At 41.0% G+C, this 19,853-nt stretch overlaps 1 protein-coding gene across 1 annotated transcript; it reads left to right on the top strand.

Annotated features, from left to right (window-relative positions):
- Window positions 1-245: 245 nt before the first annotated feature.
- Window positions 246-19,266, top strand: LOC129816498 (dnaJ homolog subfamily C member 15-like). Its single transcript, XM_055871053.1, has 6 exons — window positions 246-408; window positions 1,400-1,451; window positions 15,873-15,946; window positions 16,674-16,753; window positions 17,108-17,178; window positions 19,179-19,266. The coding sequence occupies exons 1-6, from the start codon at window positions 301-303 to the stop codon at window positions 19,247-19,249; spliced, it is 456 nt and encodes a 151-aa protein (XP_055727028.1). The 5' UTR covers window positions 246-300; the 3' UTR covers window positions 19,250-19,266.
- Window positions 19,267-19,853: the final 587 nt, after the last annotated feature.

The following is a 19,853-nucleotide window of genomic DNA, read 5'->3' as shown; positions in this document are numbered from 1 at the left end:
CTAATTAACACTTTTTCAAAATCAATGTTAGACAAGAATACAATTCCCATGGAGCAAATAGAAAATGTATTAAGCTACAGCCATCTATGCGAATTATCCCACTATGTAGCCTGTATATGTTATAACGTTTAATTCGTTTGTTTTTATGTGGTTCATTGGTTTATTTACATTTTCCAGATTTCCACAATATTGTGCAAGGTGGATCACCCGTTCGTTCTGTATTACGAAATGTTTTTTCAATTGACACTGGTTGTCCGCTCAGACGCTCCATAGTTGTGTCCTTCAAGTGATAGCGGCAGCATGGCAAATGCTGGTAGCAGGGTATCTATTGAAGGAGAAACTATGCGATATGCTGAATACAATTCTCAATCTAAAATCAGGAGTGAAACAGAAATCGACAAAAGACTTGTAAGTATATACGTTATTTTGTTGTTTGAATTTTTGATGGATAACGAGTGCTGGTTATTTCACAGGCCTGCAGCTAAAACAGCTAGCTAGCTAATGCCAGAACCTTCTATTTACTAGCAATTAGCTGGTGGATAGTTACAGTACTAGCAACAGAAGCAAATGTTAGTTGCCCATTACAGACATCAATGGGAAAGGTTGTGTCATCACGGTGATGAATCTAGTAATCGCCAGTAACATGAATGTCATATAACAGGCTGTGATGTAATCAGTCGGCTGAGTGACTCAGGCTTACAATGAAAACTGCGTTGATTTTTTGTTGTTGTTGACTGGTGGAAAAAGTACCCAATTGTCATACTTGAATAAAAGTCAACATACCCTAATAGAAAATGACTCAAGTAAAAGTCACCCAGTAAAATACTACTTGAGTAAAAGTCTAAAATTATACATAAGTATCAAAAGTAGAAATAATTTCAAATTCCTTATATTAAGCAAACCAGTCGGCACCATTTAATAAAATAAAATAAATGTATTTACGGATAGCCAAGTGCACACTCAGACAATTTACAAACGAAGCTTGTGTGTTTAGTTTGTCCTCCAGATCACAGGGAGTAGGGATGACCAGGGATGTTCTCTTGAAGTGCGTGAATTTAACAATTTTCCAATCCTGCTAAGTATTAAAAAGATTTGTAGTGAATACTTTTGTGTCAGGCATAATGTATGGAGTAAAAAGTACATGATTTTCTTTAGGAATATAGTGAAGTAAAAGGGTAAGTTGTCAAAAATAAAAGAAATAAGAAAAGAATATAAGAAATATAAGAAAAAATAAAAGAATGACAACTTATTGTGTATGTGAGTGTAGGCCTTAATGTACCATGCACACATCACCTGTAAAGTACAGATACCCCCAAAAAACGACTTAAGTAGATCTTTAAAGTATTTTACACAACTGTTGACTCTGGATTGTTGTATTGATAATGTTCTGTATCTTCAGGGTGGTACTCTGATAGCAGTTGGCCTTGGTGTTGCTGCTGCAGGCTTTGCAGGTAAGATCAATTCGGTCTTGTGTAGGAAATTTGAATATTTTTTTTTTTTTTACATTGGATGAAAGTAGAGACTCGGAGCTAGAAAATGGTTTATCATACACTACAGTTGAGGAACAGTTGGAAAGTAATTCTGCTTTGAAAGTTGATAAACTTGTAACCACACTTTTGAGAAAATGGCCCTTGAATGTTTTTGTAAACCTACTGGAGAGTTATTCTTTGTCTACACCCATTTAACAGTGTTCACACCCTTTTAAGCCTTAGCCCCACCCATCTCTTTTTAAGGATATACATGTGTTAAACAATGTGTACGGTAGTGTACTAAACAACCAAATATTTCAAGACTAAAGTCTGGTTAATACTACATCTATCGACATGTCTGTAGACAGTTGTCGCAGTGACATCATGAACATTCTATAGTCATCCGACATCAAACTTGTTTATAAAAAAGACGCGCTGCATGACATCAACAGCCTGGTGGTCCAAAATAGCATCACTGCTGTAACACACCAATAAAATAAATATAAAAAATGAATTTAGTATATGTCAGTCTAACAAACCAGGCAACTAAAGGCAACTTAGTAAACACTGTTTTTGTTCATTCCTAGCTTGTTAGCTAACGTTAAGTTAGCTGGCTAGCCAGTTCAAATAATTACCATATTAGAGGTGAAACATCTTAACTTTATCTTATTTACAAGTTAATGATGAGCTAATTACAGAAAATTGTTTACTGTTGTGAGTGTGACGAAATAAAAGCAGGGCATTCTACCGGAGAATTTTAGGACTTGGACACTGTCTCATTGGCCTAATGTTATATCCTAATTTTACTTTGGTGCAGGTCATGTTGCGCTTCACATTAACATCTCTGGTAAACACATTATTTCAAATAAAATCAACGTTTATTTGTCACATGCACAGGATACAGAAGGTGTAAACGGTAAAGTGAAATGGTTACTTGCATAGGAGTCTTTTGTTTAGACATAGCTAGCTAAACAATGAACCATAATCCCAACTCCTAACGTTACTACCATGCTTAAATCTGCAGGTAGCTAAAGCTAACCAACGAGGTTAAATGTTAGCTGGCTAACATTAGGCTATAACTAGCAAAGCAAATGGCTTTCTGAGATACAGTTGAAGTCGGAAGTTTACATTCACCTTAGCCAAATACATTTAAACTCGGTTTCACTTTTCCTGACATTTAATCCTGGTAAAAATTCCCTGTCGTAGGTCAGTTAGAATCACAACTTTATTTAAATAATGTGAAATGTCAGAAAAATAGTAGAAGAATTTATTTCAGCTTTTATTTCTTTCATCACATTCCCTGCTGACAGAGCTGGTGTAACTGAGTCAGGTTTGTAGGCCTCCTTGCTCGCACACACTTTCAGTTCTGCCCACAAATGTTCTATAGGATTGAGGTCAGTGCTTTGTGAAGGCCACTCCAATACCTTGACTTTGTCGTCCTTAAGCCATTTTGCCACATCTTTGGAAGTATGCTTGGGGTCATTGTCCATTTGGAAGACCCATTTGCAACCAAGCTTTAACTTCCTGACTGATGTCTTGATGTTGCTTCAATATACCCAACATTTTCTTTCCTCATGATGCCAAGTGCACCAGTCCCTCCTGCAGCAAAGCACCCCCACAACATGATGCTGCCACTGCCGTGAATCACGGTTGGGATGGTGTTCTATGCTTGCAAGCCACCCCCTTTTTCCTCCAAACATAACGATGGTCATTATGGCCAAACAGTTCTATTTTTGTTTTGTCAGACCAGAGGACATTTCTTCAAAAAGTATGAGCTTTGTCCCCATGTGCAGTTGCAAACCGTAGTCTGGCTTTTTTTTAATGGTGGTTTTGGAGCAGTGGCTTCTTCCTTGCTGAGTGGCCTTTCAGATGTCGATATAGGACTCGCTTTACTGTGGATATAGATACTTTTGTACCTGTTTCCTCCAGCATCTTCACAAGGTCGTCCTTTGCTGCTGTTCTGGGATTGATTTGCACTTTTCGCACCCATGTATGTTAATCTCTAGGAGACAGAACGAGTCTCCTTCCTGAGCGGTTTGACGGCTGCGTGGTCCCATCGTGTTTATACTTAAGTACTATTGTTTGTACAGATGAATGTGTTTGGAAATTGCTCCCAAGGATGAACCAGACTTGTGGAGGTCCACAATTTTTTTTGAGGTCTTGGCTGATTTCTTTGGATTTTCCCATGATGTCAAGCAGAGGCACTGAGTTTGAAGGTAGGCCTTGAAAGACATCCACAGGTACACCTCCAATTGACTCAAATGATGTCAATTAGCCAATCAGAGGCTTCTAAAGCCATGACATTTTCTGGAATTTTCCAAGCTTTTTAAAGGCACAGTCAAGTTAGTGTATGTAAACTTCTGACCCACTGGAATTGTGATGCAGTGAATTAAAAGTTAAATACACTGTCTGTAAACAATTGTTGGGAAAATTACTTGTGTCATGCTCAAAGTAGATGTCCTAACCGACTTGCCAAAACTATAGTTTGAAGAAATTTGTAGAGTGTTTGACAAACAAGTTTTAATGACAGCAACCTAAGTGTATGTAAACTTCCAACTTCAACTGTAATCTTACTGCACAGATCATACACGAAGTTAGTTAGCTAACAGTACACTTTAACTTGCAATGAAAACCACTTCCTGACAAAATTAGAAATGTATAATATCTGAAAATGTAGCTAGACTCTTACCCGTATACATGGATGGACGCTTCTCCCTCTGTCACAGATGCCATGGTTGCCCTTAGTTTGAAGATGTAATCCGGAGACAGGTGTTTTATACAACAGCCTTCTGTGTGTTCACTTTGACTCCCTCCTCGTATTTGTAATCAAATTCCAGAATTTTCTTAATCTCCTTAGCTATCATACTCTGCGATCATACTCCGGGCATTCCACTGATTTTAAAACTCGGTCAACTTCTTCTGTGACAACAACACTTGATCACCATTTCATACGACTGTCTGGTTCAAAGAAAATGTTTTTACCTAAGTCAGGGATTTCCTCATTGCCTGATTAATTTTCAGAGTCGGAGAGAGTCAGCATGGCACGATTGTCCTCCAGAACAGTGGTTCTCATCCAGGTCCTGGGGATCCAAAGGGCTGCACATTTTTGGTTTTGCCCTAGCACTACACACCTGCTTCAAATCATCAAAGTCTTTTGATGAGTGGATCATTTGAATCAGCTGTGTAGTGCTATGGCAAAAACAAAAATGTGCAACCCTTTACGTCCCCAGGATTGAGAACCAGTGCTCTAGAAAGTGGAGAGCATTAGCAACACCTTTGCAGTTCTTCGTGATTTCTTTAAAAAAAGCTGCATTAGAAAGGCTTAACACATTCTGAGCAGGTCATGTTATAGACAGAAGCAAGCTACATGGCAGACCAATCTGAACTCCTCTCTCGGCATGTCCAGCCCATCAATAACCTCAGCAAATCATGGCTAGCGGGAAGGTCATCATTTAACAATTTTATTTGCCTGTACAGATGGCATACAACTTTTTGTTATTAATGCTCATGAAAGTTCACATGTTCCAGAAGCCATTTCTACCAAAAAAATGCATTTACATTTTTTTTTAAAAAATGCTTACGTTCAAATGTCTCGCCTGTGAAGTAGTGGCGTGCAACATATGCCTAGTTTCCTGAAACAAGTCACAGATGTGAGTGTACAGTTGCAGGTGGTAAATCCATGTGTTGTACTGCAAGAGATAGTTTGTCACCATCTTAGCTGCACACATCTAGCATTTTGCAGGAACTAGTTGTTTCTATGCAACGCATATGCAAGAGGCATATCTCACTTGATACAAACATGGATTTACTATCTTTCTGAGTTTTCTCTGGTGTTGGTAGAACCACCTGCAACTATACACATGTATAAGATACGTTTTTCCAGAATCAAGAAGAGAGTACCGCCAATACCAGGTTAGTTAAATTTATTGCAGCGGTTTGTATGGACAAACCTCTAACGTCCAGTAAGGGACACCCAAAATCTTTGTACGCCAGATAATGTGATGTAACCAATCACACATCCATGTTATTTAGAAAGTTGGATGTCTTACAAAACAGTATATTATGATCTTCCTGTCATTCTGTACAGTGATAGTGGCGTTATCGTGTTGCAGAGCGCAGCAGCGAATAGGCACTATGCCATTATCCGCATTGGTACAAGAGTGTCAGTCAGCACAGCTGTTTTGTATAGTGGTTAATAGTAAGGCAGTGTGTGGTCTGCCAGTTGCCACAGAGTTCGGGTAATGTGAGGTCAGTGTTAGCTGTTGTGGCGGCTTTGAGGAACAGCACAGTCTAATTATCCTCTCAATGTAAATGAAAAGGCCAGCAGCAGGCCATCCGTGCACCTGCGTGTGTGCGGTCCCTCCACAGTTGATGGACTTTCAGCTTTGTAGTTTTAGGAAAACAGAACTTCCAGGCAGCCTGGAGGTGGAGTAGTGGATTTACACCGCCCACACAGAACATGTCAGTCACCAGGTTATAAATAATGCTCTGATTACTCCCTGAGCTTAGCAGCATGGCTCTCATACATGACTGAGTGGTTTTGTGTTTTTCTCTTGGAAACCAGCTCCTCCAGAGGGGTTTCTGCTAACTTCTTGTGTGTGTACTTTATAAACAGAGAATGTTTGGCAGGGTATAGTTGCTGACTGGCTCTATGTGGGTTTGGAGAGTGACTGCAGCTTACCAACACAAACACTGACCCAGTACACATCGATGATACACACACACACACACACACTCCAATACATGTTATACATAGACGACCAGTTCTTATAGCCTTTAGCCGTACCCTTATCCTACTCATCCTCTGTTCCTCTGGTGATGTAGAGGTTAACCCAGGCCCTGTAGCCCCCAGTTCCACTCCTATTCCCCAGGCGTTATCATTTGTTGACTTGTGTAACTGTAAAAGCTTTGGTTTTATGCATGTTAACATCAGAAGCCTCCTTCCTAAGTTTGTTTTATTCACTGCTTTAGCACACTCTGCCAACCCTGATGTCCTAGTTGTGTCTGTATCCTGGCTAAGGAACGCCACCAAAAATTCTGAAATTTCAATCCCAACTACAACATTTTCCGCCAAGATAGAACTGCCAAACGGGGTGGAGTTAGCCTGCAGAGTTCTGTCATGCTATCCAGGTCTGTGCCCAAACAGCTCGAGCTTCTACTTTTAAAAATCCACCTTTCCAGAATTAATTCTCTCACTTGCCGCTTGTTATAGACCCCCCCTCAGCCCCCAGCTGTGCCCTGGACACCATATGTGAATTAATTGCCCCCATTTATCTACAAAGTTTGTACTGTTAGGTGACCTAAACTGGGATATGCTTATTACCCCAGCCGTCCTACAGTCTAAATTAGATGCCCTCAATCTCACACAAATTATCAAGGAACCTACCAGGTACAACCCTAAATCCTTGAACACGGGCACCCTCATAGATATCATCCTGATCAACCTGCCCTCTAAATACACTTCTGCTGTCTTCAACAAAGATCATTGCCACGGTCAAACGACCACCCCTCATCACTGTCAAACGCTCCCAAAAACACTTCAGCGAGCAGGCCTTTCTAATATACCTGGCTCGGGTATCCTGGAAGGATATTGACCTCATTCCGTCAGTAGAGGATGCCTGGTTATTCTTTAAAATTGTTTTCCTCACCATCTTAAATAAGCACGCCCCATTCAAAGTATCTAGAACTAAGAACAGATATAGCCTTTGGTTCACTCCAGACTTGACTGACCTTGACCAGCACAAAAACATCTGGTGGCGTATTGCATTAGCATCGAATAGCCCTTGCGATATGCAACTTTTAAGGGAAGTTAGGAACCAATATACACAGGCAGTTAAAAAAGCAAAAGCTAGCTTTTTCAAACAGAAATTTGTATCCTGTAGCATTGACTCAAAAAAGTTCTGGGACGCTGTGAAGTCCATGGAGAATAAGAGCACCTCCTCCCAGCTGCCCACTGCACTGAGGCTAGGAAACACTGTCACCACCGATAAATCTACGATAATTGAGAATTTCAATAAGCATTTTTTGACATGCTTTCCACCTTGCTACCCCTACCCCGGTCAACAGCTCTGCACCCCCCACAGCAACTTACCCAAGCCTCCCCCATTTCTCCTTCACCCAAATCCAGATAGCTGATGTCATGAAAGAGCTGCAAAATCTGGACAAATCAGCTGGGCTAGACAATCTGGACCCTCTCTTTTCTAAAATTATACCCCTATTACTAGCCTGTTCAAACTCTCTTTTGTATCGTCTGAGATCCCTAAGGATTGGAAAGATGCCGCGGTCATCCCCCTCTTCAAAGGGGGAGACACTCTAGACCCAAACTGTTGTAGACCTACAGTGGGGCAAAAAAGTATTTAATCAGCCACCAATTGTGCAAGTTCTCCCACTTAAAAAGATGAGAGAGGCCTGTAATTTTCATCATAGGTACACTTCAACTGACAGACAAAATGAGGGGGAAAAAATCCAGAAAATCACATTGTAAGATTTTTAATGAATTTATTTGCAAATTATGGTGGAAAATAAGTATTTGGTCAATAACAAAAGTCTATCTCAATACTTTGTTATATACCCTTTGTTGGCAATGACAGAGGTCAAACGTTTTCTGTAAGTCTTCACAAGGTTTTCACATACTGTTGCTGGTATTTTGGCCCATTCCTCCATGCAGATCTCCTCTAGAGCAGTGATGTTTTGGGGCTGTTGCTGGGCAACACGGACTTTCAACTCCCTCCAAAGATTTTCTATGGGGTTGAGATCTGGAGACTGGCTAGGCCACTCTAGGACCTTGAAATGCTTCTTACGAAGCCACTCCTTCGTTGCCCGGGCGGTGTGTTTGGGATCATTGTCATGCTGAAAGACCCAGCCACGTTTCATCTTCAATGCCCTTGCTGATGGAAGGAGGTTTTCACTCAAAATCTCACGATACATGGCCCCATTCATTCTTTCCTTTACACGGATCAGTCGTCCTGGTCCCTTTGTAGAAAAACAGCCCCAAAGCATGATGTTTCCACCCCCATGCTTCACAGTAGGTATGGTGTTCTTAGGATGCAACTCAGCATTCTTTGTCCTCCAAAAACGACGAGTTGAGTTTTTACCAAAAAGTTCTATTTTGGTTTCATCTGACCATATGACATTCTCCCAATCTTCTTCTGGATCATCCAAATGCTCTCTAGCAAACTTCAGATGGGCCTGGACATGTACTGGCTTAATACAGTGTCCAAAGGGCCAGAAGTATACAGAATTGTATTGTCTGCTTAGAGGTGGATCAGAGAATCACCAGCAGCAAGAGCGACAACATTGATGTATACAGAGAAAAGAGACGGTGCGAGAATTGAACCCTGTGTCACCCCCATAGAGACTGCCAGAGGTCTGGACAACAGGCCCTCCGATTTCACACACTGAACTCTGTCTGAGAAGTAGTTGGAGAACCAGGCGAGGCAGTCATTAGAGAAACCAAGGTTGTTGAATCTGCCAATAAGAATGCGGTGATTGACAGAGTCGAAAGCCTTGGTCAGGTCGATGAAGACTGCTGCACAGTATTGTTTTTTATTGATGGAGGTTATGATATCGTTTAGGACCTTGAGTGTGGCTGAGGTCCACCCATGACCAGCTTGGAAACCAGATTGCATAGCGGAGAAGGTACGGCGAGATTCGAAATGGTCGTTGATATGTTTGTTAACTCGGCTTTCGAAGACTTTAGAAAGGCTGGGCAGGATGGATATACAGTGGAGCAAAAAAGTATTTAGTCAGCCACCAATTGTGAAAGTTCTCCCACTTAAAAAGATGAGGCCTGTAATTCTCATCATAGGTACACTTCAACTATGACAGACAAAATGAGAGAAAAAAAATCCAGAAAATCACATTGTAGGATTTTTTATGAATTTATTTGCAAATTATGGTGGAAAATAAGTATTTGGTCACCTACAAACAAGCAAGATTTCTGGCTCTCACAGACCTGTAAGTTCTTCTTTAACCTGTCTAGGACTGGGGTGCCCCCCCCCCCCCCCACCCCCACTGAAAAGGCAGAGCCGCGAAATTTAAAAAAAATATATTTTTTAAATATTTACCTTTCACACATTAAAGTCCAATACAGCTAATGAAAGACACAGATCTTGTGAATCCGGCCAACATGTCCGATTTTTAAAATGTTTTACAGGGAAGACACAATATGTAAAGATGTAAATCTATTAGCTAAACACATTAGCATAATCCACCATCTTTTCTTTGTCCACCAACACCAGTAGCTATCACCAATTCGGCTAAACTAAGATATTGATAGCCACTAACCAAGAAAAAACCTCATCAGATGACAGTCTGATAACATATTTATGGTATAGGATAGGTTTTGTTAGAAAAATGTGCATATTTCAGGTAGATGTCATAGTTTACAATTGCACCCACCGTCACAAATGGACTAGAATAATTACATAGAGCAACGTGTTTACCTAATTACTAATCATCAAACATTTCGTAAAAATACACAGCATACACTAATCGAAAGACACAGATCCTGTGAATACAGACAATATTTCAGATTTTCTAAGTGTCTTACAGCGAAAACACAATAAATCGTTATATTAGCATACCACATATGCAAACGTTACCAGAGCATTGATTCTAGCCAAAGAGAGCGATAACGTAAACATCGCCAAAATATATTACTTTTTTCACTAACCTTCTCAGAATTCTTCCGATGACACTCCTGTAACATCATATTACACAATCCATATACAGTTTGTTTGAAAATGTGCATATTTAGCCACCAAAATCATGGTTAGACAATGACAAAAGTAGCTCAGCTGGTCAGAAAATGTCCTGCACCATATTAGACAGTGATCTAGTCTTATACATAAATACTCATAAAGTTGACAAAAAAATACAGGGTGGACAGCGATTGATTGACAATTTAATTCTTAATACAATCGCGGAATTACATTTAAAAAAAAAAAAAAAAAATCCTACTTTGAGCTGTTCTTCCATCAGAATCTTGGTCAAAGAATCCTTTCTTGGGTCTAATCGTCTTTTGGTCGAAAGCTGTCCTCTTGCCATGTGGAAATGCCCACTGCGTTCGGCATGAACTGGAAACCTGCCCGGCGCTTCAAAGTGTCTCAGAAATAAATGTCCCAAAATCGCACTAAACGGGTATAAATTGCTATAAAACGGTTTAAATTAACTACCTTATGATGTTTTTAACTCCTATAACGAGTAGAAACATGACCGGAGAAATATTACTCCCTACACTAATGCTTGGAACAAGTGCGGGTCGGTGGCCACCGCGCGCCGGACGCAGCTGGAAAAGAGTTCCTACCTACAGGTTTTTTTGATTTATAGTGGCTGTGATTTGGCAATCGACACCATTCAAATCGTCATCACGTAAAGGCATCCAGGGGAAGACGTAAGCAGTGTCTGTATGCTCATAGCTATAACAGTGGCCTTTAAACTGACTCCAGATCAGGGGCCAAAATGTGTGAAATCTGACTCCATGTCAGGGAAATTGCTGTAGAATGAGTTCTGTTCCACTCAGAGACAAAATTCCAACGCCTATAGAAACTATAGACTGTTTTCTATCCAAACAATAGTAATAATATGCATATTGTACGATCAAGAATTTAGTAGGAAGCCGTTTAAAAAATTACACGATTTACATAAATAGTGACAACAGCACCCCCTAGCCTCAACAGGTTAAGATGCTCCTCTGTCCTCCACTCGTTACCTGTAATAATGGCACCTGTTTGAACTTGTTATCAGTATAAAAGACACCTGTCCACAACCTCAAACAGTCACACTCCAAACTCCACTATGGCCAAGACCAAAGAGCTGTCAAAGGACACCAGAAACAAAATTGTGGACCTGCACCAGGCTGGGAAGACTGAATCTGCAATAGGTAAGCAGCTTGGTTTGAAGAAATCACCTGTGGGAGCAATTATTAGGAAATGGAAGACATACAAGACCACTGATAATCTCCCTCGATCTGGGGCTCCACGCAAGATCTCACCCCACGGGGTCAAAATTATCACGAGAACGGTGAGCAAAAATCCCAGAACCACACGGGGGACCTAGTGAATGACCTGCAGAGAGCTGGGACTAAAGTAACAAAGCCTACCATCAGTAACACACTACGCCGCAGGGACTCAAATCCTGCAGTGCCAGACGTGTCCCCCTGCTTAACTTCTTATGGCTGCAGTCCCGTTAACGGGATCGATATGACAACAGCCAGTCGAAGTGCAGGGCGCCAAATAGAAAAAACAGAAATCTCATAATTAAAATTCCTCAGACATTCATGTGTTTTATATCATTTTAAAGGTAATCTTGTTGTTAATCCCACCAAAGTGTCCGATTTCAAATAGGCTTTTCAGCGAAAGCACTACAAACGATTATGTTAGGTCACCACAAAACTACAATAATCAGCCATTTTTTTTAGCTAAAGATAGCTTCACAAAAAACAATAGAGATAAAATGAATCACTAACCTTTGATTATTTTCATCAGATGACACTCATAGGACTTCATGTTACACAATACATGCATGTTTTGTTTGATTAAATTCATATTTATATAAAAAGAATCTGAGTTTACATTGAGGCGTTAGATTCACTAGTTGCAAGAACATCAAGTGACTTTGCATAGCCACATCGTTTCAACAGAAATACTCATCATAAATATAGATGATAATACAAGTTATACACATGGAATTATAGATATACCTCTCCTTAATGAAACCGCTGTCAGATTTAAAAAAAAACTTTACGGAAAAAGAAACCCACGCTATAATCTGAGACGGCGCTCAAAAGTAAAACACCACAACCGCAAAGATGGCGTCAACATAAACAAGAAAATATATGATAAATATTCCCTTACCTTTGATCTACATCAGAAAGCACACCAGGAATCCCAGGTCCACAATAAATGTTTGTTTTGTTCGAAAAAATCCGTTATTTATGTCCAAATACCTTCTTTTGATAGCGCATCTGATTTGAATATCCAAACACTAATTCTGGTCAGCGTTATATCGGACAAAAAGTGATATTACCGGTCGAAGAAACATTTCAAACTAAGTACAGAATCAATCATTAGGATGTTTTTAACATATAGCTTCAATAAAGTTCTAACCGGAGTATTCTTTCTTGTCTTCGTGAGCAATGGAACGCAAGTGACTACCATGAGGAATAAGCATGATCAGAAAATGGCTGCTTGATAGACACCTGACTGATTCTGCTATCATTCTCTCCCACAACACCATAGAAGTCTCATTATAATTTCTATTGATGGTTGACATCTAGTGGAATCCCTAGGCAGTGCACAATCATTCATATCTCAAGGGGATTTCATTAGGGACTCTGGTGAATACATACAAGCTCAGATTTCTGACTTCCTGTTTTGATTTCAACTCAGGATTTTGCGTGCCAATGTGAGTTCTGTTTGAATTATCTCACAGACATAATTCAAACAGTTTTAGAAACTTTAGTGTTTTCTATACAATACTAATAATAATATGCAAATATTAGCAACTATGACTGAGGAGCAGGCTGTTTGATATGGGCACCTTTCATCCAAGCTACTCAATACTGCCCCTTCAGCCATAAGAAGTTAACAAACCTCTAGACGAGTTTCAATGCCATACAACACTCCTTCTGTGGCCTCCAACTGCTCTTATTAAATGCAAGTAAAACTAAATGCATGCTCTTCAACCGATCGCTGCCCACACCCGTCCGTCTAGCATCACTACTCTGGACGGTTCTGACTTAGGTATTTGTAGTTGTCCACATATTCTAAGTGTCTGGTTAGACTGTAAACTCTCCTTCCAGACTCATATTAAGCATCTCCAATCCAAAATTAAATCTAGAATCGGCTTCCCATTTCACAACAAAGCATCCTTCACTCATGCCAAACATACCCTCTTAAAACTGACTATCCTAACTAGAGGTCGACCGATTATGATTTTTCAGTGCCGATACCGATTATTGGAGGACAAAAAAAGCCGATACCGATTAAACGGTAGATTTATAATAAAATAAAAATATATATATATTTATCATATATACACACACACACATTTTTGTAATAATGACAATTGCAACAATACTGAATGAGCAATGAACACTTATTTTAACTTAATATAATACATAAATACACACACACAGCTCTGAGGTGACAATGATACTGAAGAGTCTGCTTAGGAGACAAATACTCTCAACTGTTTGAATAAAAATAGAGTTTAAGTTACCTGTGATGAATGTTGAAAACAAAAACTTTAATTTCTATATGCAGGAAATACTATTTTAATAATGGGCATGGTAAGAATTGACAACCAAAGTGCGAGTCATAATTCCCATGACACCTCGCAAAATCTGAAAAGCGGTTCCTTCATTTATTCCATAGGATATTTTTAGATTCACTTAAAATAAGGTCTGTGTTTCGTGTAGGCTGACATCACTGGGCCAATTTTATAACTGTGTAGATATCCATAGGACATGGTAACTCTGATCAATATTGGCTAAATATAAGCGAAGGGGGAAAAATGTAGTGGATTTATGAAAATATGTTGACAAACGTTGCCTTATCCTAGTGAGATTTACACGGGTATCAAAACGTTGAGGCGGTTTAAGCCTGCACGAAACACAGACCTTATTTGAAGTAGATAAAGACATTCTCTATGGAAGACATGAACGGTAAAATAACAAAGGAACCCCTTTCAAATTCAGCCGCAAGTTATTACAGGAATTATAACGCGTCGACTATTTCTCTCTAAACCATATACCTTTGACTAATCCGGAAACTATCACCTCGAAAACAAAACGTTTATTTCCGTTCCATATTTTATCTAACGGGTGGCATCCATGAGTCTAAATAATCCTGTTACATTGCACAACCTTCAATGTTGTCATAATTACGTAAAATTCTGGCAAATTAGTTCGCAATGAGCCAGGCGGCCCAAACTGTTGCATATACCCTGACTCTGCGTGCAATGAACGCAAGAGAAATGACACAATTTCACCTGGTTAATATTGCCTGCTAACCTGGATTTCTTTTAGCTAAATATGCAGGTTTAAAAATATATACTTGTGTATTGATTTTAAGAAAGGCATTGATGTTTATGGTTAAGTACACATTGGAGCAATGACAGTCATTGATTGATTGTTTTTTATAAGATAAGTTTAATGCTAGCTAGCAACTTACCGTAGCTTACTGCATTCGCTAACAGGCAGGCTCCTCGTGGAGTGCAATGTAATCAGGTGTTAGAGCATTGGACTAGTTAACAGTAAGGTTGCAAGATTGGATCCCCCGAGCTGACAAGGTTAAAAATCTGTCGTTCTGCCCCTGAACGAGGCAGAACGTTCCTAGGCCGTCATTGAAAGTAAGAATGTGTTCTTAACTGACTTGCCTAGTTAAATCAAGATTAAATAAAGGTGTAAAAAATAAAATATATATTTTTTTTTTATCGTCAAATCGGCGCCCAAAAATACCGATTTCCGATTGTTATGAAAACTTGAAATCGGCCCCGATTTAATCGGTCAACCTCTAATCCTAACGATCCTTGACTTCAGCAATGTCAAAATACAAAATAGCCTCCAACACTCTACTCAGCACATTGGATGTAGTCTATCACAGTTCCATCCGTTTTGTCACCAAAGCTCCATATACTACCCACCACTGCGACCTGCATGCTCTCGTTGGCTGGCCCTCGCTTCATATTCGTCTCCAAACCCACTGACTCCAGGTCATCTATAATTCTTTGCTTGGTGAAGCCTCGCCTTATATCAGCTCACTGTTCACCATAGCAGCACCCACCCGTAGCATGCGCTCCAACAGGTATATTTCACTGGTCATCCCCAAAGCCAACTCCTTCTTTGAACGCCTTTCCTTCCAGTTCTCTGCTACCAATGACTGGAACGAATTACAAAAATCACTGAAGCTGGATTCTTATATCTCCCTCACTAACTTTAAGCATCAGCTGTCAGAGCAGCTTACATATCATTGCACCTGTACACAGCCCATCTGTAAATAGCCCACCCAACAATCTCATCCCCATATTGTAAATTTGTTTTGCTGCTTTGCACCCCAGTATCTCTACTTGCACATTCATCTTCTGCACATCTATCACTCCAGTGTTTCATTGCTAAATTGTAATTATTTCACCACTATGGCCTATTTATTGCCTTACCTCCCCAATCGTACTACATTTGCACACACTGCATATAGACTTTTCTATTGTGTTATTGACTGTACGTTTGTTTATCCCATGTGTAACTCTTTGTTGTGTCGCAGTTGTAAATGAGAACTTGTTCTCAACTGGCCTACCTTGTTAAATAAAATGTTTAAAAAAATACAGGACAAGAACATAACTGTGGTGACCAGTGGAAAGGGGTCTGTGTGTGTAGGACAATAAATATGTACTGTGTTTCAGGTCGTTATGCCTTCCAGTTGTGGAAGCCTCTAGGACAAGTCCTGTCACAGACTGCTAAGAAGATGCCCACCTCTGTAAGTAACCCACTAACTTGGTTATGTGGTTCATCACAATCCTAAGAGGAGATGAAAACTTGTCTAACCATGTAGACCTATATGTTTTTTTGGGGCAACTTCTAATGAACTCCAACTGATTGTTAGTATGTCTCGGTACACTGTATTCTGAAACTATGCATGATCAACGATGACCCCCACTGGTTTTGCCGAAAACTCTCCCACCACCCTACAGACTCATATTTGCAAATCTGGGGGATTCATGTATTGCTCCATCAGATAGTCACCAAGCACCAATGTTTGTGGTGTAGTACTTATTCCACTGACTGTCTGTAGGGTGGGTAGTTGGTGGACTGACTCATGGTCTTCAGTTTCCCCTGCTGCACCTGAGTTATGGCTCCACAGACCAAAGGCTCCACATCAGGTTCCCAGACAGGGTGATACACCCACTGCCCTCTCTCACCACATTGTGTGTGTGAATAAAGCAGTGTGTGACGTGAGATGGATGAGTGATCAGACCTCACACTGTGCGTGTGTCTGGCAGATTCCACCAGTGTGTACTGTGTGACAATGAGGCAGTGCTTGACCGAAGGGAGTTAATGAACCCTATGTACCACAGAATGCACTTCCACCCTTCTTACTCTAAGCATTTACACTAAGGAGTAGAAAAGGATACGTTTCTAGACAGTCAGTGGGTGAGTTGAATAATTTCTAGGTGTGTGTGTACTAACATCTCTTCTCTCTCCAGGCCTTCTCATCACACTACTATAAAGGAGGGTTTGACCAGAAGATGACTAAGCGAGAAGCCAGCCTCATCCTTGGTATCAGGTAAGACTGGCGGAAGTGTGTGTGTGTGTGTCATGCTCGCCTGTTTGTGCCGGTGTGTACCCAATGTTTTATTTCAGTCTGTGTTCATGCTAAGGATGGGTTTGATTTCTCTCTGTCTTTGATGGGTTTATATTAGTCATCCTTCTTCCTGGTTTAGTTACATTTCACACTGTCAATCACATTAGGGAGAAGAGAACACCTGAATAGGTTAGTGGTCAGAAGAACTCGATGTTCTTACTGCAACTTGTGAATGTTATTTGACCACTAGATGGTGCTGTAATCCTGTGCTAAATCTGTGTAGCCCTATTTTGTACATTCTTCTAATCACAATCCTGTATCTCTCCCCCCCTACAGCCCGACCAGCACCAAGTCCAAGGTGAGAGATGCCCACCGGAGGATCATGGTTCTCAACCACCCAGATAAAGGTCAGTTGACAGTTTAATCCCAATTTACTGGACATGAGAAAAAACAGATTGGAGCCAACAGTGAATTATACAGTGATGATCTCCTATTACTGGTTCTTGTGTGAACAGCATATCACCTGTCTTTATTGAACCCATATACAAAGTGTTTTTCCCAGCGTCAGGCTTGTGCACTCGCCCCCTCTCTCCTCTATCAAGGTTAATGGCCTCCCTCGGTCTCCCTCTCCTGAGAGGTGTGTACACACACACACACACACACACACAAAGTCATGCGCATACAGAGCATCTAGTTTTACACACTCGTCCACACTGTTTTTCCCTCTCCTGAGAGGAATACACACACACACACACACACACACACAACGTGTAGTTTTTACTCAGTGAGAAATGGCCTGTGGGATTCCTCTCTGACTGGGCGATAAGGGCTGAGGTGACAGAGAGAGAGAGGGAGGAGTTGGAGAGGGGGACAAAGAATAAATAGGGGATGAAATATGAGGCTATAAGCTCTATAGGGTCACCTGTAGGAACATCCATCAATACTGTCATCCTTGGATATGGCTTTGTGTTCTGTTTCAGGAGGTAGCACAGTATCTATTATAGTTCATTTTCATGTGTTTGGTTACTGGGACATCGATGGAGAAGAGAGGGTAATAACCCACAGCTTGTCTGTCTGGTCTGGTCAGTCAGCCAGGTCTGGACTGGAAAGAGTGGACCGATTCCTGGTCAGAGTAATGGATTGGAATGATCGGCTAATTACCTCTCATTATTTCCTGTATTTGAGTCAATAAGGTCCAGTGAGCAAGATGACGAGATTTCAGAAAGGGAATCAGACTGCTCTTTATTTCTGCCTCTCTAGGCCTCTAGCCCTGTTTTTAGTATCTTTCCTTCCCTGTGAGTGTGCTGAAGGCCGTGCCAGGCCGGCTCTGTGTTTGTCAGTGACTTGCCTCCCGGGTGGCGCAGTGGTCTAGGGCACTGCATCGCAGTGCTAGCTGCGCCACCAGAGTCTCTGGGTTCGCGCCCAGGCTCTGTCGCAGCCGGCCGCAACCGGGAGGTCCGTGGGGCGACGCACAATTGGCATAGCGTCGTCCGGGTAAGGGAGGGTTTGGCCGGTAGGGATATCCTGGTCTCAGTATGTAAAAATGTAATAAAATGTATGCACTCTACTGTAAGTCGCTCTGGATAAGAGCGTCTGCTAAATGACTAAAATGTAAATGTAAATGATTAGCAGACTAGTTGAGGCCTTCGTCAGGACCTGCTCTCTGTCATTATTGCAAACAATAACACTCATGTATTACCCTAAACGCACACACACACACACACACACACACACACACACACACACACACACACACACACACACACACACACACACACAGTACTGTTTCTGCTGACACAAAACATAGCACCTGGGGGGGGGCAGTATACACACATGGCTACTAAGGAAGTGTTGTACACACACACACACACACACACATCTGTGCCCTCAGGCTGTCTTGGTAGTGTCACACAGCAGACTACTACTCCCAGGATGCTGTACTCATTGGCCCTGTGAGCTGAGCAGACCACTCTGCCTCGGAACACACAGAAATCTCTATCATGTGTTTTCAGAGCAGTGTGGTGGGGGTAGGAGATGAGGAGAGGAAGTCACTTTAGACAATTAGTATGCGACCCAACCTCAGTTTGTGCTAGCTCAGCATACACCCATTTCCTGTGCTCCATAGTGATTAGTGTTCCACCGTGTGTTAAAGCACTATAAAAGGTGATTGGATGTGACTGAGACGGTTAATGACTGAGCCTACTGAAGTCCTCTACTCCTGACAGTAGATGTCACTGAGGTTTTTTTTATGTCTGGGGAAACAGCTTGCATGCCATGTGTAGACTGTTATATTGTTCTCACCTGGAATGGATAGAGGGGTGAGCGATGGAATGGGGGGTAACAAGGGGAAGAAAACATATTAAACAGACGGGCATTGATGAGAAGCGGATGCATGTTCTCTCTCCAGGTGGATCTCCTTACATGGCCGCCAAGATCAACGAGGCCAAGGACCTACTGGATAAAGACCAACGCCACTGATTAAAAAAAACTACAGACCCCTCTGACCTCCTGGACTACAGTATATTACAGATCTATTTATTCCAGCCCTAAGACATTACCATCCCCAGAGACTATTCTGAAACCTTTCCTGAACAAGGATATCTTTCAAGTTGAAGGTCACCTGTACTTATAACTTTACAAAAGTCAACATGTCTACTGTAAATACACTGTACCATAAGATACAAGATAATAATATTCCATAGAATAACAAATTAAAACATTTCTGTTACCTTTTTATTCCTCTGTGTGGTAAAGACATTATGACCACTGAGATCAACTGTGTATGAATTGACAACACACTGACGGAGACCAAGCCTAGCTGAGCAGTGTGTGTGAATAACGCGGTTAGTAATTTATCAAAGTTTGCTGAATAAAGCAATTTCTGTAATGGTAATCAATGACTCATTATTGTGTTTCTGTGATTAGTCCCTCTCCTCTGCGCTGAGATGCCATTGTAGTAAATGACTAACAGTGCTGCAGCATCTGCAGGTGCTGATGAGAGAGGGAACATTGGGTAAGAGCTGTTTTTGAAGCTCCTGCAGTGAGCTGTGACACTTTACCTTTTAAGTGAGCCATTTCACCA

Source organism: Salvelinus fontinalis, chromosome 19 (genome assembly GCF_029448725.1).
Source record: "Salvelinus fontinalis isolate EN_2023a chromosome 19, ASM2944872v1, whole genome shotgun sequence".
Lineage (NCBI taxonomy): Eukaryota > Metazoa > Chordata > Actinopteri > Salmoniformes > Salmonidae > Salvelinus > Salvelinus fontinalis.
This window is presented reverse-complemented; position numbering and strand designations above follow the sequence as displayed.

Bases quoted from the DNA above. Each gene is read 5' to 3' on its own strand.
- LOC129816498 (XM_055871053.1), top strand. From the start codon at position 301: ATGGCAAATGCTGGTAGCAGGGTATCTATTGAAGGAGAAACTATGCGA. The intron at 1,452-15,872 runs GTAAGATCAATT...ACTGTGTTTCAG, and splicing joins TGCTGCTGCAGGCTTTGCAG to GTCGTTATGCCTTCCAGTTG. The intron at 16,754-17,107 runs GTAAGACTGGCG...CCCCCCCTACAG, and splicing joins AGCCTCATCCTTGGTATCAG to CCCGACCAGCACCAAGTCCA.